This window comes from Scyliorhinus torazame, chromosome 16 (assembly GCF_047496885.1).
Source record: "Scyliorhinus torazame isolate Kashiwa2021f chromosome 16, sScyTor2.1, whole genome shotgun sequence".
Taxonomy (NCBI): Eukaryota; Metazoa; Chordata; class Chondrichthyes; order Carcharhiniformes; family Scyliorhinidae; genus Scyliorhinus; species Scyliorhinus torazame.
The window spans coordinates 134170865-134192614 of record NC_092722.1 but is presented as its reverse complement, the minus strand read 5'-3'; the positions used below and the strand labels follow the sequence as shown (position 1 = coordinate 134192614).

Below are 21750 nucleotides of genomic sequence, written 5' to 3'. Positions count from 1 at the left end.
TCCTCCTTTGCATTATTTATTCTACGATTATATGGTTTATCAATTATTCAGCTGTTTTTTTCTGTCATTTGCTGTATCTAGTTCTTCAAAACCTCTGCCAATCCTTTCTTGCTTCTCGACTCAGCGGAATCCAAGTCGAAGTGAACTATACAATAGAATGATGAGTCTGATTGTTAAGACATCTACAAGGGTGTGATCTAAATAAAACTACAAAAACTGCCAGCATGTAAGCCTGATTTCTGTGCCTGTGCCAGGAACAATGTGGCAAATGCAGCTGTACCTTCACTCCGTGTTGATCCAACACCTCATATACTAGCAGTGATGGTTCTCATAGTACTTGTCCTGAACCTCTCGCTCACCAGAATTATCGGGTTGAATTCTCCAGGCCCTCCCACCAGTGGGATCTTCCAGTCCTGCCACTGACGACTCCCACTTCAGGGTCCCATCAACTTTGATGTGACTGGATGATCCCGTTTGCAACCAATGGCGAGACCTTGGGAGGGGGGGGGGCTGGAGAATTTTGCCCACCGCCTTTCATGACTTGATGAATTGGCAACTTTAATCTTCATATAGATTGGACAATTCAAATTGGCAGAGATAGCTTTGAGGGTCAGTTCAGAGAATGTGTTTGGGACCAACTGTTGGTCTGAAGTTTAACATGGAAACAGAAGATGGTTGCTTAAAGGTAAAGGAGGAGATCAGAAGTCAATCTTTACTCATTTTGAGATTTATTCACAAAGTAAGACAGTATAAATGAAGAGCTCCTATCACTACAACCAACATCAGTAAATGTCTCTTTATACTCCTTTGAAAGTGTAAAGTAACCAATTGCCTCAAAAACAACCCCTTAATGGGGTACTGCAGCAAAAGCAAACACTTTAATGGAAACTTGATAAATATCATTCTGGAAGGAGATGAGCGTTGCAACCCCAATGGTTCCCACCAGTCATGGAAGTTCTCAAGAGTACCAGTAGACCCCACATGCTCCTTCTCCAGAGACACCCAGGTGCGAATGTAGCCATTGAAGAGGGGAAGATAGTCCAGATGAATGACTCCCTCAAAATTATCTCTTCATACTCTTTTGAGTAAACTAAAACCAAATAAACATACTGTCTAGATGATAGCCCCTTGAGCTAATAATAATAATTAGCTAATAATCAACTAATTGTAGCAAAAACATTAAAGAAAACCTATCAAGTTAAATTAAATAATGTTCCTGGGGTTGATGATGCACTCCAGTCCCTCAGGCATCTATTGGTCATGGAGGCCTCAAGCGTAATGGTGGGCTCAGATGCTCCCTCCCACCGGGGTGTGAACACAGCCACAGAAGAGGAGTAGACTGCTAACCTGTTGGTTGTCAATGCTTACTGATTCACAAATTGCATTTGTTGAAGAATCCAACTATTTCAGTGTCTAGCCTATGTTTGTTAACCATTGTGTCATTAAATCATAAATGTTGCTTGTGTCAGATTTGTGGCATTTGCACCCACTATAGTAACGCGCCTATGGAAACACAAATATTTTTAACTTTTCCGATTAAACCGCTTCCCTGGCTGTTTGACCTCACATTCTGTTAATTAGCATATCCTTTATAAGGGTGGGTTTAGCTCAGTGGGCTAGACAGCTGGTTTGTAATGCATAACAAGGCCAGCAGTGAGGGTTCAATTCCCATCTCAGCTTACCCGAACAGGCGTGGAATGTGGCGACTAGGGGCTTTTCACAGTAACTTCATACTTGTGACAATACAAGATTATATCTCTTTATACTTTGCTAATAAAGTGAATATTCAAAAATTAACAAATCAACGCAAGCAGTGCCAGGTCCTGGTGGGGCACTGCAACAAAAAAAAAAAAAAAAACTTCAAAGGAAACTTAGAAGATCAAATTAAAATGTAACTCCCGGTGCTCCCCAGCCCCCGCAGTGCCCACAATTTGTGGAAGGCCTGAAGCGATGCCAGTGGACACCGTGTGCTCCCCCTCCAGATCCACCCGGACGTTCATCATTTTATACCCTTTTAATGTGTAAACCAAAAATAAATAAATAAAACAAAAATGAGGGGGGTTGGGTCACTGTAGCAAAACTAAAAATGTCAAAGGAAGCCTAACTAATCAAACCAAAATGTCATTCCCGGGGTGATGATGCATCCCAGCCTTCATGGCACGCACCAGTCATAGGTTTGAAGCGTACTGGTGGACACGCCGTGCTCCTTCTCCAAAGGCACCCCGCCATGAATATAGCCACGGCACAGGAGCAGACGGTCAGGTCGGATGACCCCTTCGACCACCCACTGCCTGGACCTGTTAAAGGCCACCTTGGCTAGGCCCAGAAGCAGGGTTTATCTCTCTGTATTCTCTTAATAAAATCAATTATAAATAAATTAAACAAAAATGATAGGGGTGACAGCACCTGGCGGGACGCTGCAACAAAACTAAAATGCCAAAAGGAACCCTACCTAATTAAACTGAAATGCCATCCCCGGGGGTGATGATGCACTTCAGCCCCTGTGGTGCCCACCTCCCGTGGAAGGTGTGACGTGACGCTGGTCGTGTGCTCCCTCTCTAGGGCCACCCGGACACAAATGTGGCCATGGTTTTATGTCTTTATACTTTTTTAAAAATGAAACTAAAATCACTAAATTAAACACAAATGAGAGGGGTGACAGCCCCGGTGGGATCCCTTATTTATAACATTTTTCTCTCCTCCCACTCAACTCAGTGTCCCAATTGGCCCCTATTTCGACTCTTCTGATAAAACCAACAATCGTTAAATTAAACAAATGAAGGCTGTGACAGTCCCTGGTGGGACACTGCAACTAAAATAGAACATCAAAGGGAAACTTAACTAATTAAGTAAAAATGTAATTCCTGATGGGTGATGCACCCCACCCTCTCTGGAGCGCAGTCGTGGAAGCCTTAAGTGTACTGGTGAACACCACATGCTCCCTCTACCACCCATTAAGTACCCCCTATCTGAATGCACTTAACCTTAATTTACACCATTAACAGTTTCCCTTTTATCCTTTATTTTGAGAAAGGCTTCATAAATGATATTCCCTGAAATAATTTCCAAACTTCTCAAAAAGAAAGAATTGATTTTCCATTTTCTTTATAAAGCATTGCATTGCAAAGACTCACACATCCCATGGACCTGTTGATAACCTGTTTCCTGGGTCTTAGAAGAAGTGTCAGCAGAGATGGCGTATGCATCTTTCAAAATTTCCCTGGGCACGATTCAACAGACAAAAGTTAAAGTCCGCTGAATGTCGCATGTAGCGCAGTATTTCTAGCCAATGGCATGGGCAACCTGGTACCTGGGCACCTTGGCACTGCCAGCATGGTGCCCCGGCAGTGCCTAGGCTAGCCTGGCAGTGTGACCTGGGCAGGATGGCACTGCAGGGTGCCAGGCAGGCAGTGCCAAGATGCCAGCCTGGATGTGCCAAGATGCCCAGGGGAGTGCCAGGGTGCCACCCTGCCCAGTGCCCGATCGCCCAGGGCCTCAACTCCCCACCAAGAACCTCCAAGGTGCCATCGTAACTAGTTCATGACTTTGTGACCCACTACCAAACAGTGCCCAGTTGAGGCCTCGTTAGGGAGACTGCTGAAACCCGGGCCATGGGTGAATTGGGTGAGTGCATTACTGGCAGTACTGGCAGCCCATGGTAGCACCTCTAGGAACATGACCTACCCTCCTCTCTCTCCCTCCGCAGTCATGGCGCCTATTTTCAGATTTTTAAAACCACAAGTGAATCTCGCCGTTGGTAATTCCTCCTATCAGAGGCGGAGCATTGCAGGTGCCCCGGAGAATACTGGGTCGGGCCCGTTAATAATAAGTCAATGGCGTTTGCTGTAAGTGCGGAGTAGAATGCATTCGCACTGCTGTCGAGGCACCGGAGCATGGCATTCTGTTGGGCGCATGGCACCAGCCAGGATTTTCAGCTGGCGCACGATTAACCGCCCAAACGTGATTCTGGCATTGCTGGACAGAGAATCCCGCTCAAAGTGTTTATTGGAAACTAATAAGGGTCTCTAATATAGGTGTTAACACTCTGGCTCCCAGGCTCACTCTGACCAGAACCCTACTCCCCGGGACCCGCATTGATCCACCATTGGTCGGAGTTCACACGCTCCCACACGATAGGCCCCGAGCCAGTCACATGGATCAAGTGTGCTGGTTTAGCACACTGGGCTAGATCACTGGCTTTTAAAGCAGACCAGGGCAGGCTAGCAGCGCGGTTCAATTCCCGTACCAGCCTCCCCGAACAGGTGCCGGAATGCGGCGACTAGGGGCTTTTCACAGTAACTTCATTTGAAGTCTGCTTGTGACAATAAGCGATTTTCATTTTCATTTCATGAGGGCACGCCCCTCAAAGTGGCCAGGCTAACACATCTCTCCCCTCTTAAGTCCCTCAATTAATATATGTACAAACAGGCCATATACAATAATCATATACAATATAAGACAGGAATACCAAGAAAGAGAGCCCAAACAGTCCATCAGAGCGTTAATCTATCTGGAGACTTCCTGGGTCTCATGGACCATCTTAATCCCCCAACAGGCTCTTCCAACTTGGAAATTCTGATGCCACCACTCTAAGCAGAATGTTCCTGGGGGTCAACCAACCCCACAGCGTTATTCCCTTCTGTAGTTTGTTCCTGGATCAACGATGGGCCTCCCTAAGATTTCTCGATTGCTTTAGAACCGACTCTACCACCGGAGCTCTTGTGCTGGCTGCCGGCTCCAACAGTTCCAAGATTGGGTTGTGGTTCCCCCGCTTCTTACGTGGTCTAAGTATTTCCTTACTTTCTTGCCACCCAAGTCCACTACATGCGAAACTGGCCCCAATTGAACATGATCTGGCCTGGTAGCCATAATGGGCCAGAGGCAAAGTTTCTGAGAAGGACCAGGTCACCTACTGGGAAATGTCTGTCCCTTTTTCACGAATTGTGTTGTTTCCTCTGAGAGGCTTGCGCTTCTCCATCCTACTCGCCAAATTTGGGAAGACCAAGTCCAACCAGAGTCGTTTCCTCGGAGAGGCTTGTCGTGCCTTCATCCTCCTCGGCAAATTTGGGAAGACCAAGTCCAACCAGGTCCTTAAACGATGGTCCATCAGTCGTTCTGCTGGTGTGACGCCCATTATACGACAAAAGAAAATTGGCTAACCTATGACATCATGGTCAACTGGACTGCTTTTTCATAGCAGCCTTGGAAGTTTCTACAGTTCTCTCCGCTAACCTGTTTGAGGCAGGATGATAGGGGGCTGTCGTGGTATCGCGAATTCCATTCATTCTAATAAAGTGGTGAAAGTCCTCACCAGTGCAGGGGGTGCCATTATCCAACACTATTACTTCGGAGAGGCCCTGTGTAGCCAACACACACCCCATGGCCTCTACTGATGCTGCCAAAGTCATTGTTCCCATCTATAGAGCCTCCAACTACTTTGAATGGATGTCGACCAAAATAAGAAACATCTTGTCCATGGAAGAACCAGTGAAGTCCACATGTGCCCTCGTCCATGACTGTCCCTGTCACTCCCAAGGGTGGACTTGATGAAGGCGGCAGTGTCTGCACTGGCACATCATGGGCGGGATTCCCCCATCTGAAGGCAGAGTGTTGATGCCACCGTAAAAACTGGAGTGTTTAACGACGGCATCATCGGACCACTATGTGTAGAGATCCTCTACCCAACAGAGGTCCGGCACGGCACTGGAGCGACCCGTGCCGCTCCAGCTGCCGATATCGGCGTCAAATGGACACCGCGGGTCTGCGCATGCACGTTGCGACCGGCGCGAATGCGTGTGCACTGCGACCGGCGTGAGCACGAACACACGCAGGCGCGGTAGCGCCCTTCTCGGCGCCGGCGCCGACGCAACATGGCGTCGGGCTGCAGGAGCCGGTGCGGAGCAAAAGAGGCCCCCACCACGAGAGGCCAGCCCGCCGACTGGTAGGCCCCGATTGCGGGCCAGGCCACGGTGGAGGACCCCCCCCACCAGGCCGCCCCAGACAGGATGGATGCAGAGGTCCCGCCGGGTAAGACCAGGTGTGAACAGCGCCAGCGGGAGTCGTGCTTTTCTAGGCGGCCACTTGGCCCATCCCAGGCGGAGAATTGCCGGGGGGGGGGGGGGGGGGTGCGCGTAGAGCGGCCCCCGACTGGCGCCACGCCGACCACGCTGGTGCGAATCGCACCGGGCCCAGCGATTCTCCGACCCGGCGTGGGCTGAGAGAATCCCACCCCATATATTCAATGTCCTCATCTATGCCAGGCCACCAGATGTTGCTAGAAGTGAGCATTTTAATTTTTGTTTGGCCTGGATGGGATCTCTGTAATTTTTGCAACAGGTGCTGTGTTCCATTGTGTCCAAATCTGTGTGGCTGGCCAAAGCTGGCAGTGTGTGCAAATAAAGGTTCACGGTTAAGACAATTTCTTGAAGTACCAGCAGGGGTGCCAGGTTCTTTGGAAGTGGAGCCAACTCAATGCATCAGTATTGAAAATCTGTGCAGCTGCTGGTCTATGTTAAAGATGCAGTGATAGGCTAACAGCAACAAGGCCATCATTGTATTCTGGCAGAGGCAATGGGTGATACTGACTTTTCTTCACAAAGGAGCGTCAGCAGGAGCTTGTGGTTCATTATTATCGTAAAACATCAATCGTAAACCTACTGGTGAAATTACTTGACATCGTAGATGATGGCAAGGCCTTCCTTCTCAATTAGCGCGTATTTACTCTCAGCATCAGAAAGCGTTCTAGAGGCAAAGACAATTGGTTTCTCTGAGCCATCCTCCATTGTATGGGATAGAACTGTTCATTTTCCATATGGCGAAGCAGCGCAGGTCAAAGTGATGTGTTTCCCCAGGTCAAAATGAACTGTCGACTCGAAGATTGCAAGACCTGCTTAACTTGTTGGAAGGTTTGCTCCGGTTGCCTCTTCCAAAGCCATCACTGGTGTTTCGCCAAGGGGCATATGCAGTGGCACCAATGTTGTTGCACGATTTGGCACAAAACAACCATAATAGGGCAGCATTGTAGTACAAGTGGGTAACACCGTGGTTTCACAGCGCCAGGGTCCCAGGTTCGATTCCCTGCTGGGTCACTGTCTGTGTGGAGTCTGCACTTTCTCCCCGTGTCTGCGTGGGTTTCCTCCGGTGCTCCGGTTTCCTCCCACAGTCCAAAAACATGCAGGTTAGGTGGATTGGCCATGATAAATTTGCCCTTAGTGACCAAAAAGGTTAGGGGGGGTTATTGTGTTATGGGGATAGGGTGGAAGGGAGGGCTTAAGTGGGTCGGTGCAGACTTGATGGGCCGAATGGCCTCCTTCTGCACTGTATGTTCTATGTTCTAATAGTTTACCACCCCTATGAAACACTTTAATTCGGCCACGTTCTTGGGTTCCGGGATTTCTCTTATGGCTCTCACCTTATCTCCAAATGTGTTGTAGGACCTTTGAGTCTACTTTGAAATCTAGTTAAGTGCCCTCACGAGCTTGGAAAGTGCACTTCATGTTTGCGTCGGATTCCCGCATCTCTGAATCTTCTCAATACCTCATGTTCTCCTCATGTGATGTTCCTGCTATTAGGATGTCATCCAGATGACTACAACCTTTGGGATGCATTCAAGGAGATTCTCCATTGTGCAGTGGAATATCGCACAGGCCGAAGAGATGCAAAAAGGTAATCTGGTGCATTGAAACAGGCCTTTATGCACGTTCCTTGTTGTGAATATTTGGGAATCTTCATCCAGTTCCAGTTGCAAGTACATATGACAGAGGTTAAGTTTGGTGTAAGTGAGGCCTGTCTTCAGTTTGTGGAGTTGGGTATTTTTCTACTTGGGCTGCCTGGTTGATTGTAAGCTTGTAGTCCCACATGCGCTAATCGAGTGGTCTAGCTTTACTACAGGAATGATGGGGGCTGCCCATTCTGAAAGCTGAGCGCCTCTGATTATTCCAGTTCTTCCAGGCGTCTAAGATTGGTTTCCATTTTTTGGTGCAAGGCTTAAGGGACCGATCTTGCTCCAAAAAACTTGGATGTCGAGATATTGGCCTTTACTTCCTTTATTCGATCCAATTCGTTCCGGAACACGTCTTCGTGTCTTTACAAGATTTCCTGAAAAACGCTGGGCTGGATTCTCAGTTTCTGAGGCTAAGTGCCGGCGCCAACGGAGAATCCGTGGTGCTCCACGACAGGAAAATCGGTGCAAATCCCTTACCGATTCTGGTACCAGTGAGGGGAGAGCACCGGTGCCGCATGGAACACATGCAGATCTGCGGAAAAGGGCCGGAGAATCACCGGGTCCCGGGCCACGCATGCACAAGACTGACAAGCTGCAGCCGCACAAGCCTACACCCCCACCAGTCGCCCTGGGAAACATGGCGCCGGCCATGCTGGACCGCATCCATCCGGCCCATCCCGGCCTCACAACCCAGCCCCTGGTCACCCCCACCATTGCCCCAGGCTCTAGCAGAAGCCACCCCAGCCAGCGGCACAGAAGCCGGCCGAGTGTGGTGGCGCTGGCCACTATCCGCAACCGGCACACCAGGGGCGGAATTCTCTGCAATCGGCGTGATGTCCGCCGACCGGCGCCAAAAAACGTCGCAAATCAGTCCGGCATCGCGCCGCCCCAAAGGTGCGGAATCCTCCGCATCTTGAGGGGCCGAGCCCTAACCTTGAGGGGCTAGGCCCACGCCAGACTGATTTCCGCCCCACCAGCTGGCGGGAAAGGCCTTTGGTGCCCCGCCAGCTGGCGCGGAAATGGCTTTGCCGGGCGGCGCATGTGCGGGAGCGTCAGCGGCCGCTCATGGCATCCCCGCGCATGCGCAGTGGAGGGGGGTCTCTTCCGCCTCCGCCATGGTGGAGACCGTGGCGAAGGCGGAAGGAAAAGAGTTCCCCCATGGCACAGGCCCGCCCGCGGATCGGTGAGCCCCGTTCGCTGGCCAGGCCACCGTGGGGGCACCCCCCCGGGGCCAGATCGCCCCGCGCCCCCACCCAGGACCCCGGAGCCCGCCCGCGCCGCCTTGTCCCGCCGGTAAGAGAGGTGGTTTAATCCACGCCGGCAGGACAGGAATTCTAGCAGCGGGACCTCGGCCCATCCGGGCCGGAGAATCCGCGGGGGGGGGGGGGGGGGGGGGGGGGGGGGCGCCAACCGGCACGGCGCGATTCCCACCCCCGCTGAATATCCGGTGCCGGAGAATTCAGCAACCGGCGGGGGCGGGATTCACGCCAGGCCCCGGCGATTCTCCGACCCGGCGGGGGGGGTCGGAGAATCCCGCCCCAGGTTCCCGACTGTTGGGACCGCGCAGTCGGGAATACGGCCCATCGGGGGTAGAGCATCGTGGGTGGGCCAGCTGATGACGGGCCAACGGTGTTGCGACTGCGCATGGTGCACAGCCGGATGATGCCAATTTGGAGGGGGTGGATTATCGCGAACCGGCGTCAAAGCGGCGCCTGCCCCGATTCCGGTGTCGGAAGCCATTCTCCTTCCGGTCACCGATCCCGATTTTGCCGTTGGGCTACGCAGAATCCCACACGTGTCTAAGATTTAAAAAATTTCCAACCTGTTCAACTTGATTTGATGCATCCATTAGGCCCCATCTTGCCCCATCAGGCTTGGTCGTTCGGCAATGATGAGGTAACTGGGAATCCTGTTGCTGATATGACACTGGAGCCATTGTTGTTGCAATAATGTTTCGGGTCTTCCCCTTATGTCGCCAACTTGACTGTTACCTCACTCAAGTCCAAAGTCAGAATACCTTCTCGAAGAAATTTAAACATTCATTCAGCCACAACTGTGGCAGGCACCCCAGTGTAGACCTCCATCTTTAGTGTCGTCCATTTACTATGAGGACCATCTCAGTAGGGGCGGTATTGTTCACTATGTATGTTTCAGGTTCTTCATCTGATTGTTTACTGGTGCAGTGGTTTGCTATTCTTTTTTTAAAATTGCCACATTCTGGCAGGGCAACATGCCTTGATATGGCCCAATCTTTTGCACTAAATTCCTGGGGGTGGTCCTCCCCTCACCGACCACAGTCACCTTGACTCCTGGGCTGGTGGCCCAATTTTTCTCCTGGGCACCGATTACAATCCTGTTCATAGGATTGTGATCTCCCTCTGTGCCTGTTGACCTGATTGCACGCCTTGTAGCCATACCGCCCCACAACTGGTTCATCTCACTCTTTTGCATGCTTTGAAGCTCTTACGTGTCCCTTTCAGCACACTCGGTCGCCTGGGCAATCTCAAACATTCTATCGCAGGTAATCTTCATTAGAGCCAGAAGCTTCTTTCGCACGCTTATCGACCACGCAGCATGTCATCCAGTGCGACACCAAACTGGCAATGCTCAGCCATTTGCCCAAGTCTCACAACTAATGTAGAGATAGTCTCTCCTGGGTCCCTGACAGCCAAATTGAACTTGTATAGCTGCAGTATGATTGAGGGTAATGCTCCCTGATCAGCTTCACCAACTGATCAAATGGCTTCATATAGTGGGGCATCAAATTTCTTATAAGGATGTAGATAATAGGATAACTTTCTGTTTATCCTCCCCCGTTATTTCATTTGCCTTGAAGTAGTAACGGAGCCGCTCAGTATGCTGGCTCCAGTCTTCGGCGCCCTGATCGAATGGGTCTAACTTCCCAACCATGGGTATTTTTCGTTCACTGTTCACTGGTATCGTCAATGCTTTCTGACTCCGTGTTCCTCTTGGAGGCTTTCCTTCCCCCCCCCCCCCCTCGAATTCAACAACTTGGGGCATGCAATCGATCTGGTTTGTACTAGTCGCCTATGTAGTGGCTCGAGTCAATACCAGGTAAACGGTAGTAATGAAGAACAAAGTGTTTATTGGCAACTAATAAGAGTAACATATAGACATTTGCACTGAGTCTCCAATATTAATGTTTACACTATGGCTCCCGGGTTCACTCTGCCCAGAAACCCGCTGCCCTGGACTCGCGCTGATCCCTCATTGGTTGGCATTCGCGTTCTGCTGCATGATAGGCTCCAGGTCTGTCACATGAACCACGAGGGCACGCCTCTTAAAGGGGCCGTGCTACCACAGTAATCATACACGTTTCTGTACATCACAAATTAGCATGTTACATATGGGAAGTAAAATTTACCTGTAGTCTATGCTGTTCCTCTATATCTACAGGCTTGCCAGCAGCCATGCTGTCAGTGAACCAGGAGATATCAAGCACCTTAAGCTTGTCTGCATTTGACAGCTTCTGGTTTTGAATCCAGTCCCAAATTTCATTCCAAGAATTGTTCTCTGCCACGACATGCGTGACTGAATGACTATCGAAAGGAAAGGGTGACAATTAGAATATTATCTTTTATTTAGCGATCTTCAGTAAATGGCATTACAACATCTGTGCAAGTCATTAGTGCAAAAACTAAGTTAATTACTGGAGTGAAAGTAACTGAAATATCACAATCACTAAAAATAGCTCCCCCAAAGTCTGCACTCTGCACACAAGTCATGATTTTAATTAAGGTCTAACCGTGTTATGCTATATCGGCAGAAAGTGATTGGATAATATTACAATTCAACTCTCAGCAAAGCTCCAAAATACCAGCAATTGACTTTCTAAAAGGAATTATTCAAATTAGGTATACATATGCAGAGTCAAATCAACTTGTGACGGAACTAATTACTTGGGGAAATGCAGAAAAATGGAACGCCAAGATTAAGGATTGCAAAATTTGATAAACTTACTTTCTTGCAGATCGAGCTGAACTTGATTTGCACACCACAATTTAATTTTAGTCATTCAAACACTATCAGGCAGGAAACAGAATAGTGTGTTTATTTTCAGCCTTCACTTGTATGTATATAACCCAAATTACTATTACTGGTGCAGGCTATACTTGTTTTTCCATTTCCATGATAATCATAGCTCAGCTCCCTTCACATTTCTCATTAAATTAAAAGTCTGTTTCCATCCTTTCCGCTGCTCTTTCTTTCTCATCCACTTTGTCTTGTCATCACTCAAACTCTGTTCATCTCAAAACTTTCTTTAATGTTCTTCACTCTCTCCCAACTACACATTTTCATTACTTTCCCCCATATATGTCAATGTGCTTTATATTTTCCATGATATACGCCACTCTTTGTTTCCTCGGTCAATGTCTTTTTTCAAATTTAAACACAATGCATGGGACTATTACAGCACAAGATTGATGCTATGAAGGCAAAGTAAACCTGCTAAGATGATTCCTAAAGATGAATAATATAAGAATGCCAGAGATCCAAGAGACAGGTGACTGGATAACACTACCATGAATAGTTTTACCAAATATAATTACAGAATCAAGTGAATATTCCACATCAGGTCCCAGAGGTATGAAAAATATGTTGTACACATATGCTTCCCACTCCTAACCTACAAATGTTAGTGCTTCTCACATGCTGACCCAAATCTTCCGAGCTCCAGATTGTCAGAAGATGTACATCAGGACGCTGTAGAAGTCCTGATGTGGAGATCTCTATGGGAATTGCCTGAGATGTTTTAACTTCTGATGGGCAATTGCCAAGCTCTCCGGAACCTTCTATGAATGTCTCCAACTCTGAGTTAGAGTCGAAAAGTGGGACAGCTCCATGGTACTTAGATGAATAGTTACCCAGGCAATGTTAGACGTTTAAAACCTGGCTTAACTCTGGGTAACCATCCCCCCCTCCCCCATTCAATTACCCCACTCCCTGACAATCCGATTCCCTCTCAATTGATGGACGACATCCCCGACCGGACTACCCAAAAGCAGACATAAAATTCCATTGGAGGTTTGTCTTGGCATGTTGAAACTGTAATCCACATTAACGTCCAGAAACTAACCAGCTTGTAATACAAGGATGGGGAATTTTCTGGTCCCCCCAGTCACATGTTTCTCTGTGTTGCACCATTAGTTGCTGGTGGGATTCTTCCTTCCCGCTACTTGTCAATGGGATTTCCCACTCTAGCCACACCAAGCTGCTGAGAAACCCAGGCGGGGTTGCGTTCCCAGCGGGAAAAGAGAATGCCAACAGCCGAAGAATTCCATCCCAGATGTTTCAGGTGACTTGCGGCAGCCATCTTAGGTGAGAGACGTTATTTGCTTCTAAAATGTTCTTTTAAAGAAGTTCAAAATATATGTGACCAGCCAATTAAATTTACACCTGCACTCATCACATTATCATGACAATAAATACAAATCTGCTTCTAATCTACTCCTTGATTTCATTATGTAGAAATTAAAACAAAAGATATGCACACGAGAAATGCATTCAATACTGGGATAATGTTACTAATCCATCCTGACAGCACTGCGTTTTGCCAGCTACAGTACCATGGAATTTTAGTGGTTTGCAGCACAGAAGGGGACCATTTGGCACATTGTATCTGTGTCAGATTTGTGCTAGAATAGTCCACATAAGGAAAATTAAATGTTGCATTTCCTTTCAGGCACAGCTAGCAAGTCAGGCTCCCTGTTGTCAGCACAATCTCGAAAAATCAGTCCTTTGATAGCAAGTAAAAATAGAATTTGTCTATCTCATTAAATAAATTCTCTAAGTCCCCAGTTTCACAGCATTTAAAGCCACGAAGCCTGAAAAATGTCAAGAAGCCATACCTGTAAAATGTTTCAAATCCAGAGGGCAAATAAATTAGGATTTGTGTCTGTTAAATTTTCAGGAATCCAATGAACTGAGTGTGAATGAATCTCAAGTCGCAACGCACCAGTGAAGAACAAGTCAACATAAAAACACCTTTTTCTTCAAAGCTCCCATTTATAAAACAATTAAACCAGCTAATCAAACAGCCTGTTCCAATCTATTCAGCGGACAATTATTTTGAGCCAACGTGCGAACATATGAACAAGGAGCAGGAGTAGGCCATTCGGCCCCTTGAGTCTGCTCTGCCATTCAATAAGATCACAGATGATCTGATACTAAGCTCAAACCTGCATGACGAGTAACCCCGATAACCTATCACCCCCTTGCTTGCCAAGAATATATTCACCTCTGCCTTACAAATATTCAAAGACTGCTTCCACCACCTTTCCAGGAAGAAAGTTCCAAAGACTCACGACCCGCTGAGAGAAATGTTTTCACTTCATTTCTGTTCTAAATGGGCAACTCCCTTTGACCAGTGACCTAACCAACTTTACAAATTAAAATATACAATTCATAACATAACTGTGGTGATATGCCTGTGAATAATATAGTACGTAGTTAGCAATATGACTTCCAACCAGCTGGTGGCGTAGAACATGGGTCATGTAACATCAAACTCTCATTGGTAATAAGATGTACAACAGGGCAGTCGCACATAGGATAGTTTCAGGAGAGTTCACAAAACTCAAACAGTAACTTAGTCTGTATAGTATTCTCTTTCCACTTGTTCATCAATAAAGCATCATTCTCGTTAAGTCACCAATAGTTCTGTGTGCATCATTGCAACAGCAAGGTCACATAACACAACATGGTACCAGGTGTACTGAACATTCAAAGGTCACAGCAGGAAAGACAAAGTGGAACTGGCCGCCGAACAAAAAGGAGAAGGGGCGGAATTCTCCAATAGCCGACAGCAAAATTGCGTTTGGTGATTTACCGGAGAATCCACGTTTACGCTGGAATTGGGGGCGGTGCTGTTTTGGGCGCTAATTCGCCCCATCAAAAACGGCGTACTTGCCGCATGCCGTATGGCTGGCCGCAGGACGTCATCTTAGGTCTTCCCCCGATACTCCACCCCAGATGGGCCGAGTCCCCGACGCCGACGCTCACATGTGGTCACACCGTTCGGGGACCTCGCGTGGTAGCTGTGGATTGTGTCCAGTGTCACCACAGTCGGGGGAGGGAGCTGTTCCGCTGGCAGGGCGGGCTTCGGTGGCCATGTTGCATGGTGTGTCCGCCACAGGCCACCACCATGCGCATGCATGACCATGGCCCCGGAAATTCTGCGGCCGTATCTGCAGGCAAAGCCCCCCACCGGGCAGAAGATCGGTATAGGGGCAGCAGCGACTTTCTGGCCATAAGACCAGACGGATACTGCGGACATAACCATATGATCAGAGAATCCAGCTCAAGATTCCTCCACCAACCTGGTGAACTACTTATATTGGTGACTCAACACACCGATGATGAGTACTATGATGATATCTACGAATAACATGAATACAATGAAGTAACTAAATGCTCGGAGTGTGAGCCAGTGGACTATGAAACACAATAAGGTTGTTTCGCGGGAGTGATGGTAAGATGAATGAGGAAGCCTGTGATGCGCTACTCTGGTGGTTTGGCGGGAATGATGAGGCGATCACAAGGGACGTCCAGTCTGCGCAGGACACCGAGAAGTGTGAAAGCTCTAAGATGGCGCACGCAGAGGTGAAAAGTGAGATTGCTGTAGCCGAGACACCTTGGAGGAAAATGACTCAGCTGCGAACTAACTAATCAAGGAAGATATAATTCCCATTCTGGATAAACTGGCTCCAGAGGCAAACGGTGAGTCATCTCAGGCCTAAGAAATGATTCCGGCAGTGGACTCCCCATTGCTCGAGGATATTCCACTGAAAGATGAGCTAGAGGAGCAGATGGAGATTTTGTGGGAGCGTGAGAGACTCACGTTTGGTATGTTGCCTCCCAGGTGCAAGGGTACGTGATGTCTCGGATCGTGTTTTCCGGGTCCTTAAGGGGGAGGGGGAGCAGCCCCAAGTCGTGGTCCACATTGGCACCAACGACATAGGTAGGAAAGGGGACAAGGATGTCAGGCAGGCTTTCAGGGAGCTAGGATGGAAGCTCAGAACTAGAACAAACAGAGTTGTTATCTCGGGGTTGTTGCCCGTGCCACGTGATAGAGAGATGAGGAATAGGGAGAGAGAGCATTTAAACACGTGGCTACAGGGATGGTGCAGGCGGGAGGGTTTCAGATTTTTGGATAACTGGGGCTCTTTCTGGGGAAGGTGGGACCTCTACAGACAGGATGGTCTACATCTGAACCTGAGGGGCACAAATATCCTGGGGGGGAGATTTGTTAGTGCTCTTTGGGGGGGTTTAAACTAATGCAGCAGGGGCATGGGAACCTGGATTGTAGTTTTAGGGTAAGGGAGAATGAGAGTATAGAGGTCAGGAGCACAGATTTGACGTCGCAGGAGGGGGCCAGCGTTCAGGTAGGTGGTTTGAAGTGTGTCTACTTCAATGCCAGGAGTATACGAAACAAGGTAGGGGAACTGGCAGCGTGGGTTGGTACCTGGGACTTCGATGTTGTGGCCATTTCGGAGACATGGATAGAGCAGGGACAGGAATGGATGTTGCAGGTTCCGGGGTTTAGGTGTTTTAGTAAGCTCAGAGAAGGAGGCAAAAGAGGGGGAGGTGTGGCGCTGCTAGTCAAGAGCAGTATTACGGTGGCGGAGAGGATGCTAGATGGGGACTCTTCTTCCGAGGTAGTATTGGCTGAAGTTAGAAACAGGAAAGGAGAGGTCACCCTGTTGGGAGTTTTTTTATAGGCCTCCTAATAGTTCTAGGGATGTAGAGGAAAGGATGGCGAAGATGATTCTGGATATGAGCGAAAGTAACAGGGTAGTTATTATGGGAGACTTTAACTTTCCAAATATTGACTGGAAAATATATAGTTCGAGTACAATAGATGGGTCGTTTTTTGTACAGTGTGTGCAGGAGGGTTTCCTGAAACAATATGTTGACAGGCCAACAAGAGGCGAGGCCACGTTGGATTTGGTTTTGGGTAATGAACCAGGCCAGGTGTTGGATTTGGAGGTAGGAGAGCACTTTGGGGACAGTGACCACAATTCGGTGACGTTTACGTTAATGATGGAAAGGGATAAGTATACACCGCAGGGCAAGAGTTATAGCTGGGGGAAGGGCAATTATGATGCCATTAGACGTGACTTGGGGGGGATAAGGTGGAGAAGTAGGCTGCAAGTGTTGGGCACACTGGATAAGTGGGGCTTGTTCAAGGATCAGCTACTGCGTGTTCTTGATAAGTATGTACCGGTCAGACAGGGAGGAAGGCGTCGAGCGAGGGAACCGTGGTTTACCAGGGAAGTGGAATCTCTTGTTAAGAGGAAGAAGAAGGCCTATGTGAAGATGAAGTGTGAAGTTTCGGTTGGGGCGATGGATAGTTACAAGGTAGCGAGGAAGGATCTAAAGAGAGAGCTAAGACGAGCAAGGAGGGGACATGAGAAGTATTTGGCAGGAAGGATCAAGGAAAACCCAAAAGCTTTCTATAGGTATGTCAGGAATAAGCGAATGACTAGGGAAAGAGTAGGACCAGTCAAGGACAGGGATGGGAAATTGTGTGTGGAGTCTGAAGAGATAGGCGAGATACTAAATGAATATTTTTCGTCAGTATTCACTCAGGAAAAAGATAATGTTGTGGAGGAGAATGCTGAGCCCCAGGCTAATAGAATAGATGGCATTGAGGTACGTAGGGAAGAGGTGTTGGCAATTCTGGACAGGCTGAAAATAGATAAGTCCCCGGGACCTGATGGGATTTATCCTAGGATTCTATGGGAGGCCAGGGAAGAGATTGCTGGACCTTTGGCTTTGATTTTTATGTCATCATTGGCTACAGGAATAGTGCCAGAGGACTGGAGGACAGTAAATGTGGTCCCTTTGTTCAAAAAGGGGAGCAGAGACAACCCCGGCAACTATAGACCGGTGAGCCTCACGTCTGTAGTGGGTAAAGTCTTGGAGGGGATTATAAGGGACAAGATTTATAATCATCTAGATAGGAATGATATGATCAGGGATAGTCAGCATGGCTTTGTGAAGGGTAGGTCATGCCTCACAAACCTTATTGAGTTCTTTGAGAAGGTGACTGAACAGGTAGACGAGGGTAGAGCAGTTGATGTGGTGTATATGGATTTCAGCAAAGCGTTTGATAAGGTTCCCCACGGTAGGCTATTGCAAAAAATACGGAGGCTGGGGATTGAGGGTGATTTAGAGATGTGGATCAGAAATTGGCTAGCTGAAAGAAGACAGAGGGTGGTGGTTGATGGGAAATGTTCAGAATGGAGTACAGTCACAAGTGGAGTACCACAAGGATCTGTTCTGGGGCCGTTGCTGTTTGTCATTTTTATCAATGACCTAGAGGAAGGCACAGAAGGGTGGGTGAGTAAATTTGCAGACGATACTAAAGTCGGTGGTGTTGTCGATAGTGTGGAAGGATGTAGCAGGTTACAGAGGGATATAGATAAGCTGCAGAGCTGGGCTGAGAGGTGGCAAATGGAGTTTAATGTAGAGAAGTGTGAGGTGATTCACTTTGGAAGGAATAACAGGAATGCGGAATATTTGGCTAATGGTAAAGTTCTTGAAAGTGTGGCTGAGCAGAGGGATCTAGGTGTCCATGTACATAGATCCCTGAAAGTTGCCACCCAGGTTGATAGGGTTGTGAAGAAGGCCTATGGAGTGTTGGCCTTTATTGGTAGAGGGATTGAGTTCCGGAGTCGGGAGGTCATGTTGCAGCTGTACAGAACTCTGGTCCGGCCGCATTTGGAGTATTGCGTACAGTTCTGGTCACCGCATTATAGGAAGGACGTGGAGGCTTTGGAGCGGGTGCAGAGGAGATTTACCAGGATGTTGCCTGGTATGGAGGGAAAATCTTACGAGGAAAGGCTGATGGACTTGAGGTTGTTTTCGTTGGAGAGAAGAAGGTTAAGAGGAGACTTAATAGAGGCATACAAAATGATCAGGGGGTTGGATAGGGTGGACAGTGAGAGCCTTCTCCCGCGGATGGATATGGCTGGCACGAGGGGACATAACTTTAAACTGAGGGGTAATAGATATAGGACAGAGGTCAGAGGTAGGTTCTTTACGCAAAGAGTAGTGAGGCCGTGGAATGCCCTACCTGCTACAGTAGTGAACTCGCCAACATTGAGGGCATTTAAAAGTTTATTGGATAAACATATGGATGATAATGGCATAGTGTAGGTTAGATGGCTTTTGTTTCGGTGCAACATCGTGGGCCGAAGGGCCTGTACTGCGCTGTATTGTTCTATGTTCTATGTTCTATGTCTGTATCAATTGGCAGTTCCATGATGGATGATACATATATTGTAGTACAAGACAAGGATGAACCACCACTTGGTTCTTCAGGAACTGATGGCGTATGCATCGTAATTTTGAGTGACGAGGAGTCACCGCATGGGTCTCAAACACAGGATGTAGGGACAGCACACAACATTAGGGAGGTAAATCCAACCCAAACACCAGAGTGCAATCCAACCCAGACACTAGAGTGCGAGGCGCTGCAGCCAGCCATTGAAGGTGTAAACTTGATCTCGACCGCATAGTCCCTCAGGAGCACGCCAACATGAGATGTCTCAGCAGACCATCCGTAAACTACTGCTCCTCTGGCGCAGGCCGGCAGCAACATGGGTGCTACCAAAGCCAAGCAAAAAAAGAGGAGCAGTCAAAGTCAGTCACAAAATTGCTCTCAAAACAAAAAATAGGAAAAGGAGAGTGGGGGATACCATGGGTCCCACTGATGACATCAGGCAAGAAGACATCAGCAACGTGATTGACAGGCCAGAGAATGCACAACAATGCAGCAGCAAAAAGCATCGCATAACGATACGATAGAAACTGGTGACACAGACGCTGGTGATGCAGGCATGGCCAGCAAGGACACCGGTCTTCGGGATGCATCGTGTCAAAAGGCGAAGGCACAAAAGACCGGCATGGAAATCAATCTTCCAGAAAGCTGACAAGAGCCCAGATGATCAGCAGGGTGATCCTGTCAGAGATGCACAATGAGCTGTGCACAAGGGACACAGTTAGCAGGCATATCATGTTAATTGACGCACAGTTAAATCTGTATATACAAATGCCACCTGCATTAAATAATAATACCAATCATGTTTTGTATATAAATATCAACATCTCCAAAGGAAGGGGGATGTGGTGATATGCCTGTGAATAATACAGTGTGTAGTTAGCAATGCGACCTCCAACCAGCTGGTTGGGTAAGACATCGGTCATGTGACATCAGACTCTCACCAATTGGTAGTAACCCCTTGCATCCAAAAGCATCTCCCCGCACCCCTGCTGTACTTGGGCGGGGCAACGTCCGGATCGACGGCAATGGCCACTGGATGTTCCACCCCGAAGGGAGCCTTCTCCAGAACCAATGGATGAGGAACCAGGAGTCCTTGGATCTTCTCAGGCCCGTCCGTTTCGCCGACTGGGTAGCGCCAGTTGTACCGGCAATGAAGCCAGATGCCACGGTTCGCTTGTGCGGCGACTATAAACTTAGTGAATACTGTTTACCGGCTTGACTGATATACATTGCGCTGCATAGAAGATCTCTACGTGAAGCTTGCAGGCGGACTCTCATTCACGAAATTGGAGATGAGTCACGCCTGCCTACAGTTGGAGCTGGACCCTACCTCCCGGCCATGTGTAACTATTAATACACACAAGAGCCTGTATGAAAATACATGGTTGCCCTTTGGAGTATCCTCTGCCTGCACTATCTTTCAACGCGTCATGGAGGGCATCTTGAGATGTTTACCATGTGTCGCTGTTTATTTAGACGACGTTTTGATTACGGGGATTTTGGAACAGGAACATTTGGAAAATTTGGAGGCTGTCCTGAGACGCTTCTCAGAGGCTGGAGTCCGTTTACATCGCACAAAGTGCGTCTTTCAGGCGAAGGAAGTAGTCTATTTGGGTTATCGGGTGGACCGTGAAGGTTTGCACCCCGTCGCAGAGAAATTGCATGCAATTCAAGAGGCCCCTGCCCCGACTGACGTTTCACATCTTTGTTCTTTTCTCGGCCTCGTAAACTATTCCGGGAAGTTCTTCCCCAATCTGGCAACTACGCTGGCCCTGTTGCACATTCTGTTGAAGAAGAATCACACCTGGATTTGGGGTCGGCCGCAAAAAAACGCTTTCCGGTGGGTGAAAAAGCAACTGTCGTCGTCCAGGTTACTAACCCACCATGATCCTGAAAAGCATTGTGTGATGCATCCCCATATGGTATTGGGGCTGTCCTGTCCCACTAGATGGAGAATGGAGCCAAACGGCTGATAGCTTTTGTCTCCCGCACATTCACTGCAGCGGAAAAGAAGTACGCGCAGATCGGGGAGGAGGGCCTGGTGGTGGTCTTTGCGGCGAAACACTTTCACCAGTATGTCTATTGCCGCCACTTCACTATCGTGACCGATCACAAGCCTCTGCTTGGACTTTTCCGAGAGGATAAACCAATTCTGCCCATTGTTTCTGCACGGATCCAGTGCTGGACTTTGCTGCTTGCTGCCTACAAATACTCTCTGGAGCATTACCAGGGACCCAGTAGGCGAATGCCGACGCACTGAGCCAATTGCCTTTGTCGACCGGCCCCATGTCGACCCCCACGACCGGTGAGGTGGTTGCAACCCTAAATTTTACGGGCTCCTTGCCGGTCACATATCCGTGAGTGGACCCAGGCGGATCCAGTCCTGTCAAAGGTTCGGCACATAGTCCTGTATGGTGGGTAACATAGGCAGCTGCCAGGCGAGTTGCGGGCATTTTCCTCCAAGCTGTCAGATTTTAGCGTGGAAGACGGTATCCGCTTGTGGGGGACGTGTGTGGTCGTCCCAGAAAAAGGACAGTAGCTGATACTAAGAGACTTGCACAATGGGCATCCGGGTGTGACCAAAATGAAAATGTTGGCCCGGAGTTATTTCTGGTGGCCTGGCCTCGATGCTGACATTGAGAAGGTGGACCAAAACTGCTCCATTTGCCAGGAGCATCAGAAGCTTCCACCGTCCCCGCCCCTACATCACTGGGAA

At 48.5% G+C, this 21750-nt stretch overlaps 1 protein-coding gene across 1 annotated transcript in view; it reads right to left on the bottom strand.

The window, feature by feature from the left end:
* dntt (deoxynucleotidyltransferase, terminal) overlaps nt 1–21750 on the bottom strand; it is a 488317-nt gene that overhangs the window by 426180 nt on the left and 40387 nt on the right. Inside the window, exon 10 of the mRNA XM_072477618.1 lies at nt 11109–11283. Within this exon, the coding sequence (XP_072333719.1) occupies nt 11109–11283 (175 nt within the window). The remainder of the gene's footprint in view (nt 1–11108; nt 11284–21750) is intronic.